The sequence below is a fragment of the Crocodylus porosus genome, unplaced genomic scaffold (assembly GCF_001723895.1).
Source record: "Crocodylus porosus isolate Cpor-Errol unplaced genomic scaffold, CroPor_comp1, whole genome shotgun sequence".
NCBI classification, from domain to species: domain Eukaryota; kingdom Metazoa; phylum Chordata; order Crocodylia; family Crocodylidae; genus Crocodylus; species Crocodylus porosus.
In genome coordinates this window covers 23,616,535-23,644,175 of record NW_017728910.1, presented here as the reverse complement: position 1 = coordinate 23,644,175, position 27,641 = coordinate 23,616,535, and the positions used below count along the sequence as shown (strand labels likewise).

The window sequence follows — 27,641 nt, the reverse complement described above, 5'->3', positions numbered from 1 at the left end:
TGAAAATCCTTTTAGTTAAAGTGGGGAGGGTTGATGCCTAATCCTGGACCAGTATCGTTGAGTAGTAGATGGACGTGTTGTGTTGGATCCGGCCAATCGAGGACGTTGTTTTGCTCGAGTGTTTTGCCATTGTGCTGTTTTAAAACCTGAAAGGACTAATTTAGTGTCGAGAGAGTGCATGGAGGGACGGTTGCCTTCCTTACGCTGTAGGGGTGGTGCTGGAACCATGCGACTGCAGTGCTGCTCTCGGCAGGTTTTGTTCAGACTGGGAGAACTGGGTTAAAATATAAATCACTGTAATGTAAATCAAACAGAGAGTTCAGTTAAAGGTGAAAACACGCGATGAGTTAGCGGGTAGACTTTGACATGGAAAGAGGAGACCTGGATCCAGAATGATTTTGTGCTGTGATCCGGTCCGCAAGTACAACAGGATTCTCTAACTTTTGGATGGGGGATGCAAGTATGCAGTGGGAAATTTAACAGGTGATGCTTGTGTCTGAGTGGGCAAACATGGCATGGCATTCATTGCACTCGGTGGAGATGCTTCCTGTGGGGTGAATCTTTAACTTGGGGCCCCCATCCTTTTTCATGGATGTTTTTTATAGATGAAGAATGTAAATGCCAGTGGGTCTGGGGGTTTTATTGTGCCTACTTTAGCCCTTGCAGTTTGAGTTGGGTCCAGGACTCTTCCAAAGAGCCTGTTGAGTAATACAGTGTGCTGTGTTAATGATTGCCCTCACCCCTGCTCCCTGGATCTGAGTATAGGTATTTACATCTCAGCAGTAGGTTACCATCTGTGACTTCAGGCTAGAAAGAACATCAGAAATTGCTGCTGTTATGTGCATCCTCACCTTGCTGGCCAGCCTGTGTGGGGCTTTGCTTAAACTCAGACTTGTAGAGAAGTGATTAAATTGGATTTTCATAATAATTTTTATTATTTCAGTTAAATATGCATGTGTGGGTATTCTTTTCAGAAGAAAACTCCTGTTTTGACTGAATATAAAATACAAAATCAAGTCAATTGATGCTTAATCAGAACCCTTTTATTTTGAAGTAAAGTCAATCTGTGGACACTTTCCAAGATAAGAAAAACTATTACTCTTTTAAGACCAGGAAAGATCATTAGAATCCTCTAGGTTCCGTCCTGACTTCCTCTATCATACATGCAAGAAACATCACCGATGGTTTTTGTATCAGGGTCATAACTTCTGGCTGAGTTTGAGCATGAAAGACATCCTGTGTTGATTTAAAGCAGGGGTGGGCAAAATATGGCCCGTGGGCCAGATTTGGCTCATGGAGGGAGTGTGTCCAGTCCATGGCAGATCCCTTGGTCCCACCTGGCCCAGGTGCCACCTGACCCATGGTGCGTCTCACCACCCTCTGGGCACGCAGCGGGGCTGGGGCGGCTCCACAGGTGGACTGCCTTTCTCGGCAGCTCAGACAGTGGTGGCTCCTTCCAGCTGCTGCTGGCCCCAGCTTCGTGGTACCGGGCTGCTGCCTGGCTCCTCTGCACTGCCATCGCTGCCCCACTGGGCAGCCTGGAGGCTGCACCGGTGGTGGTGTAGAAGAGCTGCAGGGCAGCCCAGGCTCAGGCTCCAGGTGGCTGCAGCAAGAAGGGCCTGACAGCAGTGAGGGGGAGAAGCCACTTTTCCCCATGCCCAGCAGCAGCAACTTGTGTCCAGCTGCTGTTGCTCATCGTGGGTCGGCGCAGATGCAGGGCAGGCCGGGTTTGGGGCTGCGCGTGCGGGTTCTAGCTGGTCCACTCCGGCCAGGGCAAGTCCAGAGCAGGCACGGGGTAGGTAGGCTGGGGCTGTGCACTGTTGGCAGTGGTGGGGCAGAAGTGCAGGGTGCGCGGGCTCCAGCTTGTTGCCAGGAGGAGGGAATGGGGTGCTGCTGGCTGGCCCACGGCTCCTCCTTGTGTGGCCCGTGGGCCCAAATAATTGCCTGCCCCTGATTTTAAAGAATTCAGGCAGTAAACAATCCATCATGTTTCTTTAGGAAATTGTTTCAGTAGTTATTTAACCTTTACTGTTAGCATCGGAATCGGTCTAGCTTCAGTTGGGGCAGGTCCTGCTTTGAGCAGGGGGTTGGACTAGATGTGACCTTCTAAGTCTCTTCCAACCCAAATTTTCTGTGATTCCAGCCATTCATGCTTTTTTTTAATACTAGGTTAAAGAATGATCAGAAATCTTTACATCAAGTAGGTAAGCATAGGGTCTGGACAAACAAAGCAGTCATACCACTTTAAAAAAGGTGTCACGTGCCTGTTTTCTTCTGTAGTAACTGGAAGCCAAAATGGAGCAATTTACTCCTAGGTGAAACACCTGCCAAATTACCAGAATTTAGCTTCCATGTACTGTGGGGCAGACAGACAAACCAATTTCTGTGGATCAGTTTAGTGCATAGGAAGCTTCCCCTTAATTTTATAAGGTTGCTTCCTCTCGTCATAGTCCTAGAGGGGATCAAGTTACTTGTTTAAGTTTCTCGAAGAAAAATACATTTCTCCTCTTTAGTTGGAAGTTACCAGTGCAGACCAGCCTTAAGATACGAGCATGACTATTTTGCATTGCATTTGCAGACTGTCCTCCAGTTGGAAGAGTTTAGAAGTGTTTTATAAATCACCTAAATGTATCCCTGGGGAATAACCACCATACTTACTTATAAACCATATGTACCCTTTTCCCCATAAATCATTCCTCCAAAACTGGGGTATGTATCTGACAGGGGAAAGGTGATTTTCTTTGCCAGAATAGAAGCATGGAGATGCTGTACTGCAGTGGCTGCTGTTTCTCCCTGGGCCAGCAAGCAGCAGAATCTAGTTTTAACCCTCTTGCAGCCACTTTTGGCTGAGTAGCCAACATTCATCAGTGGCTGTGATAGGGTTAACATGATAACTTTTGCCTGAAGCAGCCAAGGAGCTGACGGTGGGCAAGTGAGCTGCTGCATGCAGTCAGTTGACAGCCATGACTCGGAAAAAATATCTTTTTTTCCCTACGTTCTGCATTCCAGGTGCATGTCTTGTTTGGGGATGTCTGGCGCACCTTGTGTCCTGGACAGTTTTAATTTACTAGTTATTTTGGTCAATGGTGAGATATCCAGTTCAGTGCCAGTCATCTACAGAGCGATTTCATTACTGTTGGTTTTTGGGAAGGGTTGTGGTTACCCGGCCTGACTATTATCAGATGGCAGGGACAGCAGAAAAGCATTCAGAGAAGATTAATTTTGACTGCCTGGTGACTAGCTTTAAGGGGCATGTTATCTAATTGAGAGAGGCAGGCTTGTTTAGCTTAGAAAAAAGGCAATTTAAGTGGGGGGGACAAGGCAGTCATCTTCAAACCTCTGAAAAGCTGTCATCGAGAAGAGGGAAAACATCTGTTCTCCCTCGCTGCAGAGGGCAGGACACGAAACAATGGCTTTCAATTGCAGCCAAGTAGATGTAGATTAAATATCAAGAAAATACTCCCTTAGTGTTAGAGCAATTGAGGCAGGGCAGCAGCCTACGCAGGGAAGCCGTGGAGTCTCCTGCAGGGGAGGTCTTCAAAGGAGGCTAGATGAGCATTGACAGGGATCATTTAAGAGTATCATGCTGGGAGGGCATGGTTGGCCCCAAAGACCCTTGGGGCCCCTTCCAACCCCATGGTTGTAGTATTACAAAGGTAACTCTTGAATCGTGTTGCAACAAATGGCATTCTGAAGTTCGATTTCTCTACCACGGTGGCAGCTAATATAAAGGTGCGTGTAACTTGGCATCTTTCCCTCCAATCTCCTGTGTGTTTCCAAGCCTCCACCCCATAACACCGTCCATGTACATTATTGCCTCTCTTACACCTGAATCTGTGGTTTCAATCAGGCTACATTGCAGTCGCAGCTCTCTTTCTGGTTGTGTCCCAAAGCCATTCTCTCCAAGCTGAAGTGCATGCAAAATGCCTTGTCAGATATGAAGAAACCATGAGAGTCCTCCTCTCCCCACCATCTAGCAGTACCACAGATTCCTCATTTCGTTTGTGGATGTAATGCAAAATGATTGCTTTTGCATTTAAACTTTCCATGGGCTTGCTTGAGCCAGCTTCTTCCTTTCTCACTCTCCCAAATTCTCAGTTGCCTTGCTCCTCACTACTTGGCTGCTCTTGGCATGAGAGGTTGTTACCACCAGTTGCAGCTGGAGAAGCACAGTCTCCGTAGCTCCCCATCTTATTTCAAATCTCCCCTGAAAACATGCATCTTTTCTCCCTTGTCTGTACCTCTTAATATCTTTCCCCTCTGCCGCTTATTTATTTCTGTAGAACAATTTAGGGGGCTGAGTTTGTAAGGGATGCCATACACTGTAAAATTGCGTTGGACCTCGAACAGACCATTAACAAAGTCGGTTGGCCGCCATACATTTTTCAGACTTGAAGGTATGAGCTTAGATTCTGGGCCTGCAGCCAACGGGCTGGAAGGCAAAGCTACGATGACATGTTCAATATCCAGGTGGAAGGCCAACGGGGCAGCTGTATTGCCTCACAGTCCCTCTTCCATCCAGGGAACAGCATTGGCATAAGCTTTTAAAACTGCTGCTTGCCTGCCAGGCTGCAGGCAAGTCTGAGGTCGAGGGCAGAGAAAGGTAAGGTAAGCCTTTGCAGAAGATTGTGGCCTTTTCTAAGCAGACAGCACTCGGTTCCTGCTAGCTCGTTATCCAGTGTCGGTATATGCAAGTGAACAAAGGTCTCAGTGTTCTTCCTCTAGTAGCAACAGAATTAATTATCCAAAGCACATTGATCTCCCTCCCCCCCGCCCCCCAATACTACCGTGTTTGTTCTTCATGTAATTCAGAATGGATTTACATCTCCATGCTACCTGGGGATTTGAGGAGGGCTTTGAAACCAGTCACACAAACAAACCAAGAGGCTAATGAATTTCCCAGGATTTTGGAAGTATCCAAAGGTGTATCCAGATGTTAATCTAGGAGGTTCCAGAGTTTAATTAATGCTAAAATAAATTAGTGGGGGAATGAGGATGCATGAAGAGCCAACATGGGTTTACAAGTGAGCTACTGGAATAACGAATTAACGGAGATGACTTTTCTTTGGAGTTAAGAACATGGCCCATACGTGTGGCTCGTATTCGGCCTCTCAGTATGCATATCTACCGTGGATAATAATGTGGGTAGTGTCCTTTTTTCTCATCCTCCATTACAAACCTGTGTTTCATTTCAGGTGGGGAAAGGAGAGTCTTTACAAGGACCAGAAACAACTCTGAATCAGCCAGAGCTCCCCAGCACCTGGATAGGAAGAGGCAACTCTCTGAATCTCAGATAGAAACAGTGAGCCATTCAGACTGCCGAGTAAATCCTAGACAACTGGGAACACCCAGAGGTATTCAGGCAAAGCGTACATGCGCTTCAGAAACATGCTGCTTTGAAATGCATGCTCTGACACTGCTAAAAGATGGCCCGGGGTATTGTGTTCTCAAATCTGAAAGGAGCAGTGAAGGACTGTTTGTAATATATGGTCACTCTAGTCCTGAAGCGTGTTGTGCGCCTGTCACCCCAGCAGGCTGCTCTCAGAAGTTCAGTCTTGAATAGAAAAGCTCCGTATAACTGCAGTTAAAGTACACAAATGGACTCGGGTTCGAAAGGTAACGTGTGGATTTGTATCCATTTGTAGGAATGGCCCACGCTGCTGTCTCCACCCCGGGCGACTGGAAGAATCGGAATAAACCTGGCAGAGGGAGGAAAAAGAATATATTTGAAGCCTACTTGTCAAAGGAAGATGTTTCGGCAGGATTGAAAAGAGGCGAGCTTATTCAGGTGCCTAGAACATACGCTGCTATTGCTCTTTTGTTACTGATACATCTGCGGTAATAACAGGGGCTCATAATAGCATGTCACCCATTTTTAGTGCATTTATTATTTGATGATTTCTTTTAGAAGGGGTGGGGATTTCTTTTTGTTTCCCCAGGCAGTTCTGGGACTTTACAATTAAGTTTTTTTGTTCATTTAAGTTTTTGGGCTGTGGTGGTTGCATGTACAGTAAAACCACTGATCCACAAATTTGATGAGTCTCAGAAGTCTGGTCCTACTTTTCAGCAGAGTTTAAATGGCAGAGGCAGTGCTGTGATTAATCATCTGTTACGAAGACCTCATTACTCTTACAAAGTATGCCACTGCACACAGCTGGTGGGGTAGACTCGGGAGAAATAAAATAGCGATAAATAGGCAAGGCCCTGGAGCAGTAGCAAATCTTTATCAGCATAAATAAAAAAAGTTTACCCCAAGCAAAAGTTTCCTTCCTCTGGAGTTCATCCTGTCTCAGCAGCTGGGTGGGCAGTCTTGCTTTCCCCAAGGCATTCTGTCACTTCACTCCTGTCTCTCCTGTGGCTCTCTTTGGCCATGAATAGATGAGAAGTGAAGCTGGAAGTAAAAGCTGACTGTCCAGGACACTACCTTGTCCTCGGGCCCCACAGACATGCAGCGAAAGTTCATAACTTAAGCAAACCAGGTAAAATAAACCAAAGCCTTCATAGATACGTGCTGTGTAGAGCTGTGGCCTGGGCTGCGTGATGGCAAATTCTTTTGGCAGGTATTTGATAGATTGTACTACACATTCATGGAAAGCCAGTATCTTGTGTTTTTGTGGTTGTGCTGTCAAAGGCCGCTGAGATTGGCACTCCATTTTTATTTGAGAACTGGCACCAGAATATATGCCAGTTTCTTTAGCATCAATCAAAGGTGTGGCACTGTTAGAGAATGAAGTTTGAGGCTAGAACATGCTAACACTTTGATAATAGGTTGGCTTATCTGCTGGTTTCCAGTTGGATCTTACTAGAGCACCTATGGTGTTGTTGCAGCTTAGGACTGGCACACTGAGTATACAGGGGGTTGTACAGGTATTTAAAGGGTAACTGGAATCCCAGAACTGAAGGCAGCCATATAGCTTCATGTAATCATAGTAATGTAAAAGGAGCCACGTCCTAAGGGAGCAGAATTTGGCAGCTTGGTTGAACTGGCCAAAGTGAAGGGAGGACTTTATGAGAACAATGCAAATCCCTTCCCTACTGTGGTACAGGTCATCCTGGTGGTGTCCTTCAGCAAGGATTGTTCAGTGGCCTGCTGTCACCTTTGACTTTTCTGGATGCATCCTTCTTTCCAGGTAGACTAGTATGTTTATGGAGTTGGTACGGGAAAAGGAAGAAATGTCATTCCTGCAGTCTCCAGAGAGCAGTGCCCAGAAGAGCTGCCTGCTTTTCCTCTTCAGGAGTCAAAATAGTTTTCTTTTGTGAAGGTTCAGCCTGTTCGGGAACCAGAGCCAGTCTCAAGTGAAAAGCCTTAGCCACTAAAATGATACAAAAGCCATACAGAAACTGTCACGACCCTAATTGCAGCTTCTCCCTATTTTTATAAAGGAAAAGCTTTCACTTTTTTTAGTATGAGTTTCACAAGTGATTAAGGTTTCAAACAGTTTGTCAGACTTCTCATTACAAATGTTGTAGCCAGAATGCAGAGTTTGGAATTGCGGAAGGGATTCCATACAGCACGCTTTCTCTTTGGAGAACAATATCTGCTCACCTCAGAGGGTATAGATGTACAAGCAAGGCAAAAAGGGATGGCTTTACTGCCCATCAGTTGCTCAGTGATAACTGCCCACGTACACGTTCTTGCTTCTCCATAAGTGGAAGCTAGTCTTCATAACTTGTTCCCTTTGAGAAAGGGTAAAGCTGCTGTGGTTTTAGATTTTGCTTTACTGACAGGTAAGTGTGCGCATGGGCAATTACAGTGAAATGACTGAAACATAAAGCCTTGTCCACTTTCATCCCGAGGCAAATTCCTTGTATGCCCATCCCCTGACCCGTTGTAGAAAGGGTTATACATCGCATCTTAACTGACTTCAGCTGTGGTCCCAAGTGTTAGGTTGTCCCCAGGTGATTGCAGTCTGACAGCCACAGGTATCTACACCTGGAAGCCAAGAAACCCAGTGGAGATATTGGAGTCCCCAACTGTTCTGAACCTGTGTCAGGGGAGAAGCCCTCCTTGCTCAGAAAGCTGCAACCGCATGATGCACCAGCCAAACCTTCCAAACAGCTTTCTTGGTGCACGTTCCAGCGACTTGGCGTAGTGATGGCAAGTACAGAGACAAGGCTTAAGGCCCACTGCGATGGTGCAATCCAGCTGCAGATGACAGCAGGCATGGCAGGGCTCAGCTGCAACCTGAGGATCCCAGGGAAGCGATGCCTTCCAGAGGGCCTCGCATATGGTGTCAGTGGTGTAGCTCCTACTGCAGCTCACGTACTTCTCCCCGACAGAAACTTTCCCATGTGCCTCGTTAAGGTAAAGCTGCAGCCCTTTTCCTCTGGGTCAGTTTTCTGTCATGGGGGAAGGTATTGAAATCCCCAAATCTGGATTCGATGAAGGAGAGATAGAGCTGAGTGTAGCAGTAGGGCACTGCAGCCCCAAATATCTTGTGTTCCCTAGTGTTCTGTCATTAGCCCTAAAAGTGGCTTTAAATGCACCCTACACAGGCAGGGGGTTGGGATGAAGCCCCCCAAGATCTTCTCAGGACTCTCAGTAGATGCCTGGGTCTTCAGTGCTGCTCTTTAAGACCTCTGAGGAAGGAGGGAACAAGCTGCAGAATTACTTCATCGGTCTCTACAAGCAAGATGTTACTGTGCTATGGAAATGCTCTTTCTATCGGTGTCAGTGGCTGTGTCTATACTTTACCTTTTCTCCTGGGCTTCTGGCAGTGTCTTTGTCACCGAGCAGTAGGATCACCCAGAGGATTCTGGGTGGCTGAGCACAGAAATAGGTCTGTCACATAGGAAGGACCCTGATCTCAGCTCTGAGGAGGCGTTTCTGAAAGTTTTAAGAGCTGTTCAGAGAAACGCTTCGTTTGGACAAGGCTTGTCCTTCCCCAAGCAGGGAGTTGGAATCGCTGTGACTTTTAAGGTCCCTTCCAGCCCTACTTTATCAGGCTTCTGTGATACGACTGGACTATAGCAATGGTTTCCTGTAACACGGTGTTAGAAAAAAGCCTCTCTAGGACATCTGCAATCATTGGGGACCTCCTGCACAAAATCTTATGACACCTGCCTGAATGATTGCAACAAGCCTGGCAATGCTTTTGCTCATGGCAGGTGCTTGTCAGCAGGGAGGCCAGGGAAAGACAGACTGTATGAATTTCAGGTACTAAATTCAGTTGTCTGTTCTTACGGAAAGGATTTGTTGGAGTCTGTCCCATGATCACACCTGTCTGGGGAATCCCGTATTGATTTGCCACGCTGTTGCTTGAATTGAGTAGTTGAACAAACTGTTTAGAGTCAGCTAATGGATGGTGGCTGTCTATTAAACAACATGAGCAAAAGGGCCTGTCAACATCTTAGGGGGCTGGACTCGATGATTTCGCGAGGTCCCTTCCAGCTCTTACTGTCTGTGAAAACTTGCCAACATTATTCACCAGTCCAGGTCAAGGGCTGGGTGAGCAAAGTGAGCAAGACTTCTTGGGCGTTGGGGTCTAGATGGGTAAATGCGAATGCTCATGCTGATGTACAGAGGCCCTGAACTGTCATCAGAATAACGTCCCTTAAAGAAAGCAGTTTCTTTGGAAGCGTGAAGACTTGAGAGAGGGAGAAGGCTGATTTCTTTATGTAGCTGTGGGCTGTTTTTAAAGCTGTTCTCAGCACTGGCTCGGTACTTAAGAACTGCCCTTTTTCTGTGTTTTTACATCACAAACCAATCTGGGCAAGCATGTTATGATAGCTGATATGAGCAGCTTGATTTGGGATGCTTGACGTCTTGTCGAAGCATCTGTTGCTCTGGTTCTACAAGAAAAGAAAGAGTTGGGAAATCCTGTCTTCTGTGACCTGTGAGGAGCGTAACAAATTGTAATTCCTCGTTTTGATGGGTGTGAGAGGTTGACCTGAACTATCAGGAAATGTTTTAGAAACCTGGCTGCAAACCTTTCCCCTCCCCAAATGCTGGCTGAGCTGACATAAAAACACTGATAAATATAGCAGCTATTGTTTGCAAGTTATTGTAAAATAATACAGCCCTAGTGTGTGACATCATGAGACCCTGCAGCCAGCACCTCGGCCCCGAATACACACATGAGAACAGTTGTTCTCTGCAGATGGGGAGAGCGACCGGTTCCAGATATGATATCACAGCGTGAAATGTACTACATTGTAAATAGGATTTTCATAGGCACAGATAACAGGACCCATCTGCTTTCGAAGATGAACCTTGGGAGTTCCTCGCTTAAGGGAAAGATCGAGAGAAAAAGTATTTTAATGCTACTTGACATCAGAGTTTTGAGGCTGGGGGTAATTATATAACGTGTATAAAATGTAGAGGCCTTGTAGCGGTAAATATGCTGAGACTTTGATATTCAGCCAGCACACGCAAATCGAGTGCTGGTGTGTACAGACCCAGTTAGTTGCCTTACTGGCCACATATGCAAAATGTGATTTTCCATTTGTACATGAGATATTGGCCTGTGACTACCTGCAGCAGCCTGGGCTTAACTATCTCAGGGTGGTCCTTTAGCATGACAAAGGGTGTTCCTCCTTTGCTCTGAATGTACAAGCTTGGAGGCTAGATGCAGGCACTAATGTGGCTGCTCTTTTTCCAGTCTATGCAGGTAGTTTGGGTCTCTCCGTGGCACTGCATTGTACCCCCAGGAGACATATTTTTTGCTACACACTACTTCCCCCCCACCCCCCGCCAACATGTTCTTCCTTGTGTGGCTCTCAATAGCTGCCTCCTGTTTCCAGCTTATCAGGCTGGTGATTTGATAACTGACTGTAGAAACAAGCTTTTCTGGTGCGTTTTCATGATTGAAATGGGTTCCAATCCTGAAGGAAGCTATTCCTCCCACCTTTACAGTGCACTAGATCTCATTTTGCTTGAGCAGGGCTCTCTCAAAGGGTGCTCTCTTTGACATCATCTTCCATGGTGCAAACAACCCAAGGAAATAAGTAACTAGTCAGAGTGTTAATTCTGCAGCAAATAAGACATTTTGCTGCAAAGAGTACAAATCAGGTCAAAAGGATATATATATATATATTTTTTCCCCCCCCTCCTGGTGCCAATGGTTTTAAACTTTCAAAAAAACAAAAACCTTTCACAAATTATCAGATTCTTCCTTGAGCCAGCAGAAGTTGCAGATGTGTTCAGCTTATTTTCCTGGAGTCAGAGTGCTTCCCAGAATACATAAATAAAATAAAATAATATGCTGCAGTGAATTTATAAGGAAGCCGTTCTCATAAGAGATTCCTGTCATTGCTAAACACAGAAGTTTGAATGCAGATGGAATAGATTTTATATAACAAATTGAAGACATTATCCCAAATATATGGATGAAGAAAGCTTTAACGTTTCATTCAAAAGGAAAAGCATTTACTAATGCAGCTATTTAGCTATAATGCTATTTCATTTTTTCTAAGACTAACATTTATTTACTTTTAACTGCATCTGTCTGATTGCAGTTCTTGTGACACTTTTGCAATTGAATATTCATTATTCTAAAACAGCCCATAATCCACTGTTTGCACTTTCCTTTCCTCTCTAGTAGCTAACGTGCCTGAATACAAGCAGCAGAAATGCTTCCTTTATGTTAATGACAGTATGACCTGTTGTAGGGGAATCTAATCCTGACTTGGCAAATAAGGAAGAAGGAAGTGCATGTCTTCTAAGAGTGTTTGCACTTATTTAAATTTAAAGGTGGCTAAACTTGATTTAAGCCTTTTGGATCTCAAATACTTTTTTTTTTTTCTTTTTCCAAATGCTCTTATTTTAGAAATAGCTTTTCAATTTTCCCTTTAAAATACCTTTGCCATGGAGTTATTGCTACTGTCCGTGTTAGTGAGCAGTTCAAAGGCACAGCTGGACTTCAGGAAGTTTTTCACCTTCTGGCAGGAGCCACTGATGGAGGAAACATTTCTTTTTTTTCCCTTCTGCCTTCAAAAGTGTGTGTGTGTGTGTGTGTGTGTGTGTGTGTGTTAACATAAAATGGATCTTATACATATAACGAAATGAAGTCTTTTAAAAGCAAAGAGTGTCTCACCAAAACCAGATGAAAAGTAGGGGACTGTTCTATTCCTATTATTTCCATTCCTGAATGTAGCATAGGGTTTGTGGCTGTTGAGGTGGCCCTGCTCACGTGCTAGAGATGGAGGAGGGCCTGCGTGATTTCTGTTGATTGGATAGTAGCAGCAGATAAAACTTTCAGAAAGTTCCCCTCTAACCACTATCTGTTCTTTACGGTGACATGTTTTAGAGCCATGGGAAAGGGTGGACCTGGAGAAGGTATCTGCTTTTGGGACGAGGAGCATTTTGCACGTCAGTTAAAAATGTATCTGATAGATTTGACCTTGGGTGCACCATAAAACCTGAATGCAGGGAGATATGGAATAATTAACTGGTCGCAATATGTTTAAATTGCTACTTGCCTGACAACACCCTTTGCCTGAAAATACAGTATAACCTCATAAATCCAGCACATTGGGGAGTAGCAGTGGCCAGTCCCGGAGCAGCGAAGTAAAGATCACAGTCTATCATAATATAGGTAGCCCCTGCTTAGCGCGCTTAATTGGATCTCAAAAAACTGAGTGCTAAACAGAGTAGTGTTAAGCAAAACCTGCTGCCAGCTAAACAATGCCCATGAGTGTTATAATGAAACTCGTTGAGTGCTCAGTGGAATCCAGTATCAATGTAAAATGAGCGATATAGCGCTAAGCAAAACAGCGTTCAGCGGGGATTGCCTGTATCTCGAACTCACGCTAAGTCATGTTGTACATGTTGTGATTGTAATGCAGCTTGCTGTCTTCTGGCAGATAACTTAGATTTGGGCAGGTGTATTAGTCTTTTTGTACAGTCCCGGTCCTGGTGGAGGCATGGTCCCCAACTGGGGCTCCAAAGTGCTACTGCAGTACATATCCAACAGTAAAGATTCTTGATCCAACACAGTTACCAGGTTTCATGCAGTGTTGCTACGGCTGTTGGGAAAGACTGTGTAACTGAGAGGCTAGCAATTTTCCTTAAAACTTAAATACTTTAAAAGGAGGAAAAAATATCAGTCAACAGAAAAATTAACTCTGAGAAGCATTTTCTGAAAGTGCCTTTCTTTCTGGTGTAACGTTGGAAAGAATGGCATCTGAAACCCTGACATCTGCCTCCATCGAAGGTGGGAATTGGAGAAAGCTGTTGCATCTGTATAAGCCCATCCATTGCATTTTGGTTGGACGTTGCCTAGATGTTAAGGCACTAATATCAAAACCTGAGAGAGATCATGGAAATGCAGATGCATCTGCTGTGTTTCCCTGTAAATACATTGCTTATAACTGCTTAACTGAACTAATATTCTTTAAAAAAAAAAATTTATATTCTAGGCATAATCTTGAATCCTCTTTTTCTTTAAGGGCCCATTGAGGATCAATCCAAAGAAATACCACGAAGCCTTCATTCCATCTCCGGTAGGTATAATTTACATCTCTGCTAAGTGTAACACTCTGAAGTGCTTAAGTGAATGTTTATTAAGATAGCAGTGATACTATACATGAAATGTCATTTAGATTTGTGTAGCAAGATAAATCAGTTGGGAATAAATTTAAATAAATCCTGAAGATATGCACGTAATCTGAGGGAAAGACACAAAACCCCAAGCAGCAACTCGTTTTTAATACTGTAAAGTGCTGTTGAATGTGTCTGAACTTTCATCAAAGGGGGGATGTGTCCTTTTATCTTACTGGAGCCAGCTGAACCCAGGTTTGAGGACCACCAGTTAGTGTAATTGTAAACCCTTGGTTTATGGCTACAGAGGGTTTATAGATTTTCCACTGATTCAAGCTAATCTTCCCTAAACAAATATTCTCTCCCCTTTCAATCTGCTGCATGAGCTAATTTGAAAAGTCAGTCCAAAAGTAACACGTGTGATTCTTTTTAAGGCACCTTTGCCTATGCAAAGTGTTTCGAGCTTGGCTTGGGGCTTGCTGCTGTCACATAGGCCTGTTCTGTGCCACTCTCCCCCTTCCTTTGTCACCAGAATAGAAAGACTTTTGTGCTGTCGAGGCCCTCAATTAGTCAAGGTTACCTGGCAGCTGGTGTAGCCGAGGGCAATCGTTTGGAAGTGTTTGGATCAACACTTTGGTGATGATGTGGAAGTGAATTGCCTCTTGAAACGAGGTTTTGTTTGGGTATAGAGTAGAAACCCCCCCGCCCCGTCTCAGACAGTGAAGTGCTGATGGCATTGATGTCTCCTGCTTCTGGGCATAATTTTTTTCTGAGCCTGGATTGAAAATCCAGAGATCTCTGCTCACATCCGTTGTTGCTCAGTCCTCGATGATGATGACTTTAGCCTCTTTCTTCAGGGAAGGACTTCTATTACGTAGTGTGAGGCAATGAGAGAGACTCTTAAAATTCACTGGGGGAGGAGGTACTTTTGCACAGCTGTTTGCAGTGCTTTTGTAAAGTAGGCTTTGGTGTGGAACGGGGAAAGGAGTGGTAGTCCTTTCTTTTGCTTTCTCAAGTAAGGTAGGTGTAGACTGTTAAACATATTCCCTTAAACCACGCAACACTGGCAAAGTACTGAGTCCAGCTACATACACGGAAGCAGCTGGATTTGAAGCTCTATCCTTCATTCCCCATGGTGCTTAGTGATTGCCTGGTATGGTCAGGCAGGGGGCTTGTGTACTGCAGTGCATGGGTACTGCAGGTTAGTTAAGGATATTCTGGCCATCATTTGCGGTTTCCTTCCCTTTGTGGGTTAAATCGCACCAACTGCTCTATCTCCCACTGGGAAGAAGCATCAGCACCTGGACAAAGAGGACTCTGCCCAAGGTGGAGATGGTCACTGTGAGGCTATGTGCCGGGGGACGCATCATTAGCATAACATTACCCTCCATCAAGGGCGGCGGGATGGCTCGCAGCCCTGTCGTCCCACAAGACTCTGTTGCTGCCAGATGCTGAAAGAGCTACAGCTGTGAAAAATCTCCATCCTTCCCTTGCAGCTGGCCAGGGCAGAGCCCCCTGTTCCGTCAGCCCCTGCCTTGGCTATGATTTCATTTGGTTCGTATGTAGCAGCTGGTCACCTCGAACACCGTGCGTCTCTGGCTGTACGTTGTCCCAGCTGCTGCTATTGTGTACCGTCTCCGCGTCGAAGGCAAAGGGAAGGGCCCAGGTTTGACCTGACCTTTAACACCTGCCACAGGACGAACTCCTCTTCGCACTCCGCAGTCTTCACCGCTCACGGTAGCTGAGCTCTCTTGAACGGTGGAATTGTCAACTGCAGGAGGGAGTCTCTGAACATGAGGGATGGAGCTATCTTGGCAGCTGGCCTGTGACTGGGGAACTCATTTCCGGAAGAGATTAAAATGACCACAAATCTCCCTGCTGTCAGATAGAAATATAAAAGACTACTACTTTTTTCTGAGAAGGCAACATAGTCATAAAATACTTTGCCGAATGGGAGACGGATGCAAAGGGTCCAATTGCCAGCAGCAGCGTGCCCTGCAGCTAATACAATGTAAACACCTAGGCATAAGTGTAGACCTTTTAAGTTATCCCAATATTATGTTGCAGCTGAATCCCATTTTAATGACATTAGTAACATGAAACAGCAACTGACTGTCATGGGGGGAGAGTTAGTATGGTGGAAAGAGACAAAAAGTAGGGAAATCCCAGACATTTTTGGAAATGTCCAATCCCTTGGACCACAAATCTGAGACTCCAAGTAAACAAATGTTACATTTTTTTTATGGTAGTTTAAGTGGCTTATGCAGGAAAAAGCTTTAGGCCACTTTTTAATTACAGCCTCTCTAGGAGGCACTGAACTAACCCATGTAGAAACACGTATACCTGAAGAAATTGTTTAAGATGAGAACTTTTGGCGGCAAATCAAAACAAAAAAATCCCTCCTTGCTTTGTCTGGCAGCATAATTTTAATTAGTTGGCATAGTACAAACCAGTGGTGCTGCTGGCAGAGACAGAAGCTGCTTTTATATTTTCTTGCAAAGTTTAAAAAAAAATGTATGGAGCAAACACATTAGCACATTTACCAACCCTGTCCTGCAACAAGGCAATGTTAGGGTAGAATTGTAAAGCTACTTTAAAAAAAAAAAAAAAAGGCATATATCTTAAGAGGGGCCATTGAATTTTCCTTTTTGTATATATGGTATTTCGTTCAGGAGCTGATGGGGGCAGGAAAAAAGAGAGCAAGGACCATATGTAAAAAATCTGGTCTTCTTAAAAGAGCAGTTTCTAATTTGAATTATGTTGGTCCAAAAAGCTTTGCAATTTTTCTGCATCTTGTCATGGGAGGCAGCTTTTGCACAGCTGTTGAGCTGCTGCTGCTGCTTTTTCTTCTAAGACTCATTTGCTGACTTGGAGAATGGCTTTTGTTTCATAATGGCAGTGCACCGCCTCTCTTTGTTTCACTGTTTTGGAACCTAAGCAGTGCAGAATACTTCTGCGATGTTAAATCCTCTTAGGTTTGAGACTGGATAAAATGGCAATTGCTTTTACCAAGTGCTACAGAATTGTGAGCAAGTGGTTGAAGAACCACCAAAAAGAAAGAAAGAAAGAAATGGTGACTAAGATTTTAGCTCCCTTGAAGTTGGCTTTTCTTGTGGTTATGAAAAATAATTAAAAAAAACGTTACAGCCAAAAGAAACCCACGGTTAACTTGGTTAGGAAAGAGAGTGAAGCTGCATGATTAGAAAATATTTCTGAGTCCACAGATTAATAGTGAATGCTTATTGTTTTTACATGGTCAAGGTATGCTACAAATAGCCATGCAGAATAGCCTGTGTTGAATTGCACGGAAGCAGAAATAAAGGCATTAGGAGCGCTGGAGAGTAACTAGACAAAACGAAGTGTGTAAAAGTAAATTGTCCCCTGCAAAAACCTCACAAGTCCATCACAAAATCTTTAGACTGCTTTACCTTTCTTCACCCCTTCTGGGGAAAAGCCCCAAGCCAAATCTAGATTGTGAGCAGAACATCAGCTGATCATGGCGTGTACCACAGCAGCAGCTGTTACGTAAAGGCGTGAACGCAGAGAGGACGGGTTTTAACATGACTGTTCCAGCAGAAGATCTGGTCTAAGTCGGCATTGCTAGGTCAACATTTCAAACCGATTTTATGTCAAGTATAGGGAAAAAAATGAAATTGGTTGTGTCTCTTTTCAAGGTACCAAATGCCTTCAGAGCATGACTTCTTTGTGACCTCCAAGGGTCTTGTCCATGGCATGCCCCTTGCAGCTTTCTTACCCAGGACCGAGAAGCGTGGGAAGTTCTCATTCACCTTTTGACATGGCTTTTCAGGATTCCCTGGCAATGTATTCGAAGAGCTGCAACTTGAGGGATAGAGCTCCCCTTTCCTAACAGTCGCTGGAGGGGAATTATGCTGAGGTTGCAGATGATAAATTTTGAGGGCTTGGCTTTGTCTCATACACTGTGTGGAACTACTGTGCTGGCATGCATACAGGAGCCAATTTGCTAAGAGAGACTCTGTGTTGGAGGATGTCTTGGTGAAGTTTAGCTTCCATGTACATCTGCGGTGCAAATGTGTGTACATCATGGCAAATGTGCGTTCTGTTTGGCATGACAACAAAGCTTTTTTTAAAACTCTTGTAGCAAGTTGAACCTAGGGTTTTTGGTCTGGTATTTATTCTCTTTGTCTCCTTCCTGTAGGATGGGGCACGCGATATCTTTATCGATGGAGTGGTCGCTCGCAACAGAGCCCTGAATGGGGACATTGTGGTGGTGAAGCTGCTTCCCAAGGAGCAATGGAAGGTCAGTCCAATGTTTATCTCTAAGGCTTGCACAGAAGGAGCCTATTACGATGTCCTCCTCTATGCATATTCACATATGGCCTTACTGATGAGCATAAGAACTTTATACAACCCTATCTTAGATAAATTATGGCTTAGGCTTTAGCAGATTAAACCATTTTATCTTTTAACTAGTTTATGACTAAAACATTAGACCACACACTTGGGGTGGGAAATAACTAGCTCCCATTACTTTGGAATGCCTGTGTTTTGCCCGGGTTACTAACCTAGAATGGGAGATGTGGCCCTTTGTTTTCTATCAACCTGGCTTCATGTAATGGCACTGAGTGGTTTTGCTTGGCCAGATCTGGCCCGCCAAGGGATTCTGTCCAGCCCACAGCAGGTCCCCTGCTCAGCCCAAGCACAGGGGGCAGGCCAAGCCATGGCGCATGCAGCTGGTTCTGCCACCCCGGCCACGTGGCATGGCAGTGTGGTGGCCAGACTCAGCTTCTTGGCAGTCCCCAGAGCGGCAGCCCGCTCTGCATTGCTGCTGTTGCCACACTGGGTGCTGGAAGGAGTAGGTGGGCAGGCGGGGTCTCCATGGAGTGTGGGCTCAGCTGGGTGGATGGGATGGAGTCATGGGTGGGGTGAGGAGTAGTGTCTGGGAGCAGCCTGGGTGGGGATAGGGCTGGGATTGCAGGATGGTGTCAGTGCAGGGCTGGGGCAGAGCCGTGACCCACTACCCGCACATCTTTGCCTGTGGAATGGGCACTCATCACAGGGATGTGCAGGGAACAGACCATGGCTCTGCCCCAGGCCCTAGCTCATGGCCCTGTGCTGGTACGGCCACGCGACTCTGACCCCACCCACCCATCCCATTCCTGGATGCCGCTCTCTGCCTGTCTGCTGCCCCGTCCCATCTTCCCAGCTGAGCATGCCCTGCCTGCAGGGGTCCCAGGCCAGTCTTCATGGAGACCCCACCCTCCTGCTCCATCTGGTGCCCTTAGCAGTGGGTGTGGGATAGATGGGCCTGAGGCCAGTTAGGGTCAGTTGCTTCCCCCATACCTGCTGCTGCCACTCCAGGGAGGGTCAGCATACCCAGCCCATAACAGCTCACCAGAACTCCTCAAGTGGCTCTCCAGCCCAAGTAATTGCCCACCCCTGCTTTAGTCTGTGGGGCCCGGAGAGCTTATTTTGTTCCAACTCCAAATCTCACAATGATTCCAGCCTTCAAACAAATTCATAACATGGAATAACTCAAACCATGTAAACAGGTATTGCTCTATCGCTTGTCTTGTATCCTGCAGAACTATACTTGCCAAGGGCTGTCTGCCTTCTACCTGGCTGTTCTGCATGCAGGTGACAGAATTGCCATATATTCTCCAATGAAAATATTTGGATTTTTTAAATTCCTTTCAAGTGTTTGAAAAATGACCTCCAATATCCAGGTTGTAGCCGTATTGGTCTAGAGGAAAAATCAATCAGGGCTCATGGTAGAGGTGATATCTTTTATTAGACCAACATGCTGGTCTAATAAAGGATTTCACCTCTGCCATGAGCCCTGATTTGAAAAATGACCTGTAAGTTGAGTTGAATTGGTGCAGTCCTGGATTAGACAAAGGAAATAGGTGCCTGTTCTGTAAGACTAATATCCAGACTGTTTTGAACAGTTCGTGTCCTTTAGGATAGCAGGGTCTTCCTATTCCTCAACTACCTTCATGTTCTCTGTTGGAAACAGGCTAATATGAAAAGCTTTAAACGTGCATATGCAAGGTCTTCAGTTGAACATTAACTGGAATCTTTCGACTTCCATGCTTTTAGAGTGTCAGAATGATTGCATGGATATTTTTAGAGCTTCAGTCTTTCCTCAAGATAATCCTGAAAATCCTCTGAGCAGGTGTATATTGCACAGTGTTTTGGTGAAAATCTGTTATTCAAAGGATACTGCTGCTGCCTGAGTATTAAATGGGAAGCAAACGTGATATAAATGAAAGTAAATCTGAGTTCACTAGAGTTGTGGCTGTTGTCATGGTTGGATCCCCAAATGCATATCAGTGCCAAAAGATCAGTTCAGAATGTTCTTCCTGTTCTGGGCAAACATTAAGGAACACAACATGCATGGAGGTGTGGGGTCTGACTGTTGACTGGGAAAACTTTATATCTTCATAGTATATGAGTCTAACTCTTCCACAGTGAACTTTGCAAAATTAAATAGGTGAATCATACAGTAATGCATGAAGTCACACAGATGGCCACTGTAGGAAGTCCTACTCTGTTTTAGGCGTATAGGTTGTAGCCGTGTCTGTCTAAGGACACAGGCAGACAAGATTCTTTGGGTAAATCTGATGTCTTTTATTAGGCTGACTCAAATAGCTGGAAACATTCTTCTTAGCAAGCTTTCAGGCTCAAATACCCTTTGTCAGGCTGAGGAAGTGTGTTCAGATGGTCTGTGCGCTCCATCCAGGAAGAACACAGACCATCTGCAGATGCTTCCTCAGCCTGATGAAGGGGCATGTGCCCAAAAGCTTGCTAAGAAGAATTTTTCCAACTATTTGAGTTGGCCTAATAACAGATGTCAGATTTATCCAAGGAATCTTGCTTGCCTAGTCTGTTTTTTGCATTCAGGGGTTGACTCAGCCTTCCAGCTTCATAAGTTCCCCGGAGTCTCTTGCTACTCATTTATGTTTGTACCAGGGTCTTGAAGAAGGTACCACAAAGTTGCATTGAGATTTGTTATCATGTTGCCAAGTAATTGTTACTGATTAGTGATAGATGGCAGGCAACTAGCTATTTTCAGTTCTTTTCCCTTCATTTACTCATAAACTGCTGCGAAGTTGCAACTTGTGTTAGCCTCAGAAATATTGCTGTCCCATTGGGCATTTTGGTTAGAAGCTGTGCTGCCTCTACTATTTCCTTGAAAAATACAAATCAAATGTGCAATAAGATTGTGAATCTCTCAGGATACCTTGAAAAATACACAGATTTGGTTTGCTAGGCAGTCACTTTGTATAGTAATGTTTTTTTTGCTGTTTACTATTCCCAAACCAATGTTTTGCACTGCACTGAAGACTGGATTTATGTATTTTTTGTTGGTAAGCCTTGATATCACAGAGGATTAGGTTGTTAACACATCGGACTTATGTGGTGGTAGCTTCTGTGCTCTACAAGGCCTGGAAATGGTGTTGGGCAGGGTGGGGAGAGGGGGGTTGTTGCTTTTCCTAAATCAGCTGGTTCCTTAACCCAGATTGTCTGTCCTAAAGATGTCCCTTTTTGTTGTGTGCTGGGCTTCTGATGCATTGTAAAGCTCCAGTGCTGTTTTAGTGCACACAAACCTTTCACTACCATTCGTTTTTGGCTGCCCTAACCAAGGGTGTCTGAGAAATAGTATATATGTCTAAAAAAAGGAGACTGCTGCATCTGACAGGCTAGCATGAGCCCTGGATAGTTACCGTATTTACTTGCATACCGCACATACCCTTTCCCCAAAAATTAGCCATCCAAAATTGGAGAGTGTGACGAAGGAGGCTAGGGGAGAAAAAGTAAGGCTCTGAGAGAGCTGGAGGATGGGAGAAAGTCTGAGAGGGGACATGGAAACAGTCCTGGAGTGGACTGAGAGAGAAGGTCTCAGGCCAGACAGGGAGGAAATGTCCCAGGGTGGGGACAGTGCTAAGTCCGAAGGAGGACAGAGGGAACTGGCATGGCACAGCATGCAGTACATATTGTCTGCTTTGGAGCAGGCTGTTGTACAGTTGGAGTCGATCGTACCCCTCTTGTTTAAAAGAAGAAAATGCCCCCCCCTTGGGAGTTGGCCAGAAAGGAGGAGCGGGGTGCTATGTAGCATCAGGAAAGCCAGGAGCTGAGAAGAGCCAGGGTCTCGAAGCCAAAGGCTTGCCCCTTGTGAAGCGGTGCCAGAACTGGCTTCAGGGGGCCCTCTCGGGAGGGGGAGACCGAATAAAGCTGCTTCCAGAGGGAGTCCTGAGGAAGAGCTTTCCTTTTGCCCTCAAGAAGGGCAGTTTGATTCTTTTCGTGGCAGGCAGTGCATCTTAAGGCAGGATGTTGATTTCTGCACCAGGACGGAGGCATGGAGACATTGATGCCAGGGGCCGTGCTCCCATGGGCCTCCATAGAGCGAGATAGAGTCCGCACACCAGCATCACTTGCCCTCCCCTTGTTGCTCAGCCAAATGCCAGAAGTTTGGTGGTAGTTTCCAGCCGAATGCCCCTGCTCATTGACTGGAACAATCTTTTTTTTTTCTCCATTCTACCTTCCCCAAGTAAGGTGTGTCTCTTATTTTCTGGCGAGAGAATTATGGGTATGTGCTACTGACACTGAATTGCAATGAAATCCTGCCATTGTAATGCATAGTGTGACAAGGCGTGTGTCCCATGCTTATACACTACCTTGGGAGAACCTCGTGGAGGATCTTGGGGCTCAGGTCTCCCTTGCTCATGTGGCAAGTAGGTATTTATGATGAACTGTCTTGATCCTTGCCTGCCTTTCCTGGTATTGATCAGAGTAAGTAAAGCATGGGGCAGATCCCTGTGGCTCAGTAACTTCATTGTGTTGGTTCCTGGTGTGATGGACAGCTCCCTTCGTTTCCTGGTCTTGCATATTTTCTTTCTGTCTTTTTTGATCTAAAGTCAACGGGTTTGATCTGGCACCGGTACAGTGGGAAGTCGGACCTTTGGCTCAGACCGTGGTTAGCTGAGGCTTTCGAGGAATGCATGCAGTGGCTTCATGCCAGCCTACAGTTGACGGAGGTGCCCTGGCTGCTTGCATGGTATGGTTCACAGGGTCTTTACGCGTCCTCTTGTCTCGCATCTTAGGAGGGTTGTACAACTGAGGGATGTTGGTGACACACAGTTATTTACCTCGCAGCTGTCCAACAGATTTTAAGGGGCTGAGGGCTATGTGCTGTGCGGGCCACCCTGGCAGGGCCCACACCAGTAGAAACTATCGGCCCCACTGTACTGCATCGTGAGGGCACTCTGGACCCCAGCCTCAGCTCCCCAGCTGTGGCTGCTCCACTGCATCGCACCATATCAGTGTCCTGGGCTGTGGGCTTTTCCAGTACTCCTGGGGGGTGGGCAACTGAAGCTGGAGGAGGCAGGGGAAGGCCCTGGTTGCTAGCACAGCTGGAGAAATGGAGGGGAGCAGGGATCAGCAGGGAGCCCTGGTGCCACAGATGAGCCCCTCCTGGGCTGCCAGTAGGACAGCCCTGATTTACCTCTTGGAGAGGGAGAGCTCTGGCTTGGAGGGCCATATTTCCCAGGCACTTGGCATATTGTCGTCAGGTGAGTCTGAAGAGGCACCCCTGCGATCCTCTAGTCTGACCCTCGCCTTGCTCTGTCTGTTGGACTTCCCTGAATAAATGCCTACATGAATTAGAGCTTAATTAAACATTCCCAGCAGCAAGTTACTCCAGTGGTTAATTCCCCTTGCGGATTAAGAAAGAGATAATGCCTTGTTTTTAGCCTGAATTAGTTTAACTTCAGCTTTCCATCACTGACTCTTGCTATGCCTTATGGAGTCGCACCTGCAGCCATCCCTGAAACTCGGGTTCTGTACAGTAATGCGACTTGTACAGTAGCCCAAAAGGTAAAAAGTGTTCACGAATTATTACTTCAATATTTTTCTAGCATCCGGAGAGAAGCAAAGTCAGTTAGTGGCGTAAGAGGACAGCATTCGTTTTGCAGCCTGCTTCCACTCTTTCATCAGTTCCTTCATTGATATACATACAAAAAACTAGAACTCTTGGTTCCAAAATGATACCTTTTGTTAGACCAACTGGAAAATGGCAAGAAAATAAGCACTCATCTCAGACCTGCGTTTGCTTTTTGTATAAGACTGACTTTGCTGGAAGAAGGTGACATGTTAGGGACTTCGATTCTTGGCCTGACTCGGGGTGCTCACAGAATAGTAGTTTATCACGTACTGGATTTTTCCTGACAACCCTCTCATGAATTACTCTCTCTACATTCACCTGTTTGATTCAGGACAGAACTTCTTGGTGTGAGTTGCCTCAGTATCCTCAGTAAGAAGAGCTGGTGGGGTTTGGTCCCAAGCATGTATATCATTTGCTGCCATATGCAGGAGGCATCTTAGGTTATGAGTCTGCTTGTAACAAAGGTATTTAAAATGGAACAAGCAGCCTCCAAACTCCGATTACTACTCTTGGTTCCTCTTACAGCCCACTTTTTTTATAGGCTTCATTCTTTCCCACACTGCTGCTGACCTACCCTAGGGCTCTTGCAGGAATGAATGCAAGGATGAAGGCTTGGGAACGACTGCACTATGGGTAGCGTGGGCCATTTGTTTGACAGCTGGATGGCGTTCCAGTATTCTGACAATGAAGTAGCCAAGAGCAATATCATCTGCAGATCTTTTGAGCCCAGGAAATCATGGGGTCCTCCAGAAACTCTTCAGGAGGCGGTATGGTGGAATGTAAGACTGTGGGAGGTCTTAGGTGATTGTAGTCGGGACCTGCTGCTCGTAGGGCCTTACGACAGAAATAACCACTTCAAACTCTATATATAGATGTCAGCTAAATTTCCCTTTGCCCAGCAGTGGCCATTGTTGGAATAATTGGCTGCAGTCAAAGGTAAGGAAAAAATTAAATTCAGACAGACGTCAAGAAGCGTTGTAACGCGTAATATAAACACACTGACATATCCTGGCCAGCTCCCACACACAGCTGTTGACGCAAACATATATGGTGTTAGTCAGGCATCAAAATGGCATTGTTAACTTTGAACTTGCTTTAGCAAATAGAAATCATTTGCTTTTCCTTCACCTAAACTCTTATGCAAGTGAGGCTTTTCTCCGAATATCTGTCTAGATAACTCAGGGTGGCTTTGATTTGCATCAGATAGATTTTAAATCACGATTTAAATAACGGTTTAAATCACCGGTCACAAAGCCTCAATTTAAAATCATTGTTTTCTACAAAAAGTGCATTCTTGTTGTTTGCTATAACCTTAATGCATATTATTCACACCTTGGAGTTAGATCTAGGTTTCATTTTTAGAAGAGCCACGCTAAACATTTGAAAGTGATTTATAGTGATCTCTTTTTTTTAGATTAATTTTGCAGCTGCATCAGAAAACTGAAATATGATTTGGTTATTTTATTTACCAAAGCTAATGGAAGCAGATAGTTGTGAAGTCTTTAGGAGGTGAACTGTCTCCAAATCACTAGATCAATGCACCACCAATTTAAAATGATTCAACCTTAAGTACCACCAGCAAATTTTTTATCATATAAAGTAATTATAATGCATCTGTTAATGCGTGCCAGTGACAGGTTTTCTGTGTACCACTGGTGGTACCCATACCACAGATTGGGAACCACTGCACTAGATTAATCATGGATTTTTAGGGGATATTTTTGCCACGTTGTATCGGGAGGACATTAAATGAGCACTGCAGCCATATGTTATTAGTTTGGAGCTTTCTTCACTTGCTTCCAGATTTCTTCTCTCTTTTACAGCCTGGTAACCTGCTGCCATGATAGGTTTTCCCTTCCAGCATACCATTCCCTCACTAGATCTCAAATCAATGGAGAGGCTATCCTCAGAAACTTCTGCCCCAAGATTTCTGGAATATGCTGCTCAAAATGTTTCTCTTTTGTTTCTGCTGGCCGGCCCTCCCTCCTTGCATTTATCTTCAGATTCCTCCTCCTTGCCCAGATCTACTCCACCCCCAGCAGTCCTCTATTCATTTAACTTCCTGAAACTTTGCACTTTTAGTGAGAGGTAAGGGCTTTACTCTGTGTACGTAATCCCTATTTTGTGGTGATATCTTTGAGCTTTTACATATTAAAACGAATTAAAACTATCTTTTATATAGGATTTTTTTAAAAAGGCATCTTAAAAGTGTGATTAAATAAAATCTAATTTAAATAAAATCTGATGTAAAAAAAACCCACTAATTTTTATCCACCCTGAGATAACTACTGCTTAACCTTGCTAATGGCTACTTTGCTGACTTTAGCCCGTTGAGTGAGGACTTGCAGTAGGTTATCAAAACAATGTAATTTGATAGCTTGAGTTAGTGAATACTGCAGTTCTTTGGAAACCATCATTTCATAATATAGAGCTTTGGATAAATCATCATTATAATAATGGGTAACTGCCCACCTTAAAAATGACCTAATGTAACTCATGCTGCCAAAGAATAAAGTAGAAAGCCGAAGAAGCCAGGAAGATATCCAGATGAGGAGAGCTATAACAGCTATAAACTGCTGGTGAAAACTACAGAGAGGAGGCCCAATTTGTTACTGCTGTAGGCTGCACTTAACTTTAAATTGGGTGGGTGTGAAGCAGTGATATCTAGAGCAGTATCCAGAGTTGGGTAAATCAGAGCTGGTTTTCATAGAAGGAAATGTTGTATTATTTCCTTTTCCCCACAATTTATTTTTTAATAAAATGTAATTGGGAATGAAGGACACAAAAACTTAAGCTATAAGCTGTAACAGGGAGCCTTATCAGGTTTCTGAGAGAGGAACCAGCAGCTTACTAATGTCTTCCCTGCTGTGTCTAACTTCTGTGACCCAGACCTTTCTACCTGGATGTTTCATTTCTGAATTAAAGTAGAAATGTTGCTGCTTGGGAATGTAAATCTGCCATCCATTCAAGATTAGGATCTTCAGTAGAAAGAAGTTCCCTGCCTTGGAAAACCAAGGGTAGAGTTCCAGCTGGTGAAGAGGCAGAAGACTTGCAGTTTCATTTGCTTTGCTGTGCCTTTAGTCCTTCATCCTTCTCTGATGGGGGGAAAATTAAAGTGCTGAAAGGTTTCCCAGAGTGCTTGGCCAGTGGGGACTACATCTGTTTCTTCATATTGATACTACAGGGCAACTGGACTGACTGTATTTGGTCTTCCCATTGCATAGTGTCGTTGAGGATGGAGCTTGGATGCAGGCATGCAGGGTAAAAATATACTTTTTTCCCCTCTCAGGTTAGCAGCCAAGCAACCATTCAGCAGAAAGAGAAGTGGGATTTGTCTTCTCAGACACTTGCATGTGCTCAAGTGTTAAATGCACAGCAGAGTTAGTGTTGGTTAAGCCTCTGGTGATCGGTTTGATTTCCGACTTGAGTTAAGTACTGTTAGATTTCAGTGAGGGTTGCTGAAAGAACTTCGGTTTGAAGGATGAAAGGAAAGTGCTGATGGGAACACCTGATCTTACTTAGTAGGAGAGTAGAGCCAACATTTAATACCTAAGCTTCTATTACTACTCATTTCTTTTTGGTCACATGAAGAAAGTCTAGTACAGCAAATTGTTTCCTTTAACAACCGACTTTTCTTTAAATGATTGTTTTAAAGTCTAGTCTTCCAAGGCTTCTCTAAACATGCACACATCACACTAGATTATTCTTAATCCAATCTCTTATATAACCACTATCATTTTGGACTTTTCTTAGTCCTTGGTTCCTGTGGAATTAGCGTTTCTTAGAATTATTTGCTGTCTGCCAATTTGGAGATGCATTTGATTGATATCAGATGATATTTGGAGCCTACACCTTATAAGAATGTCAAGGCACCTGTTGTCATGATCAAACAGTCTTTGAGTGCCACATGCATTAAGCTTATTCTAACTTTCATAAACACTTTTTTTTTTGCCGGGACATTCAGATTTTTCACGGTGTTGGTAAGGTTCAGACCGACATAGTTTAGAAGTCAGGAGTGGACTGAAGTGAAGCATAATGATAAAAGTCCATTGGAATTTGTACGAGGATTTTTATGGCGTTAAAGCAGGGGCATCAGACTCATTCGGGCTCCCAGGTTGGATCTGGACCTGGCAGTGATTGCAAGGGTTAGCACAGGCAGTGCTTGCTCCCTTGGCACTGATATGCAGCACCAACCAGGCTCCAGAGCTGGGAATTTGCTGTCGACCCCCACCCCTGAAT

The 27,641-nt window shown here is 44.8% G+C and overlaps 1 protein-coding gene across 2 annotated transcripts in view; it reads left to right on the top strand.

The window, feature by feature from the left end:
• DIS3L2 (DIS3 like 3'-5' exoribonuclease 2) overlaps positions 1-27,641 on the top strand; it is a 224,967-nt gene that overhangs the window by 15,653 nt on the left and 181,673 nt on the right. For both annotated transcript variants that reach the window (XM_019532860.1, XM_019532859.1), the window contains exons 3-6: positions 5,196-5,354; positions 5,646-5,788; positions 13,390-13,443; positions 17,658-17,759. In XM_019532860.1, coding sequence (XP_019388405.1) covers positions 5,196-5,354; positions 5,646-5,788; positions 13,390-13,443; positions 17,658-17,759 — 458 coding nt within the window. The remainder of the gene's footprint in view (positions 1-5,195; positions 5,355-5,645; positions 5,789-13,389; positions 13,444-17,657; positions 17,760-27,641) is intronic.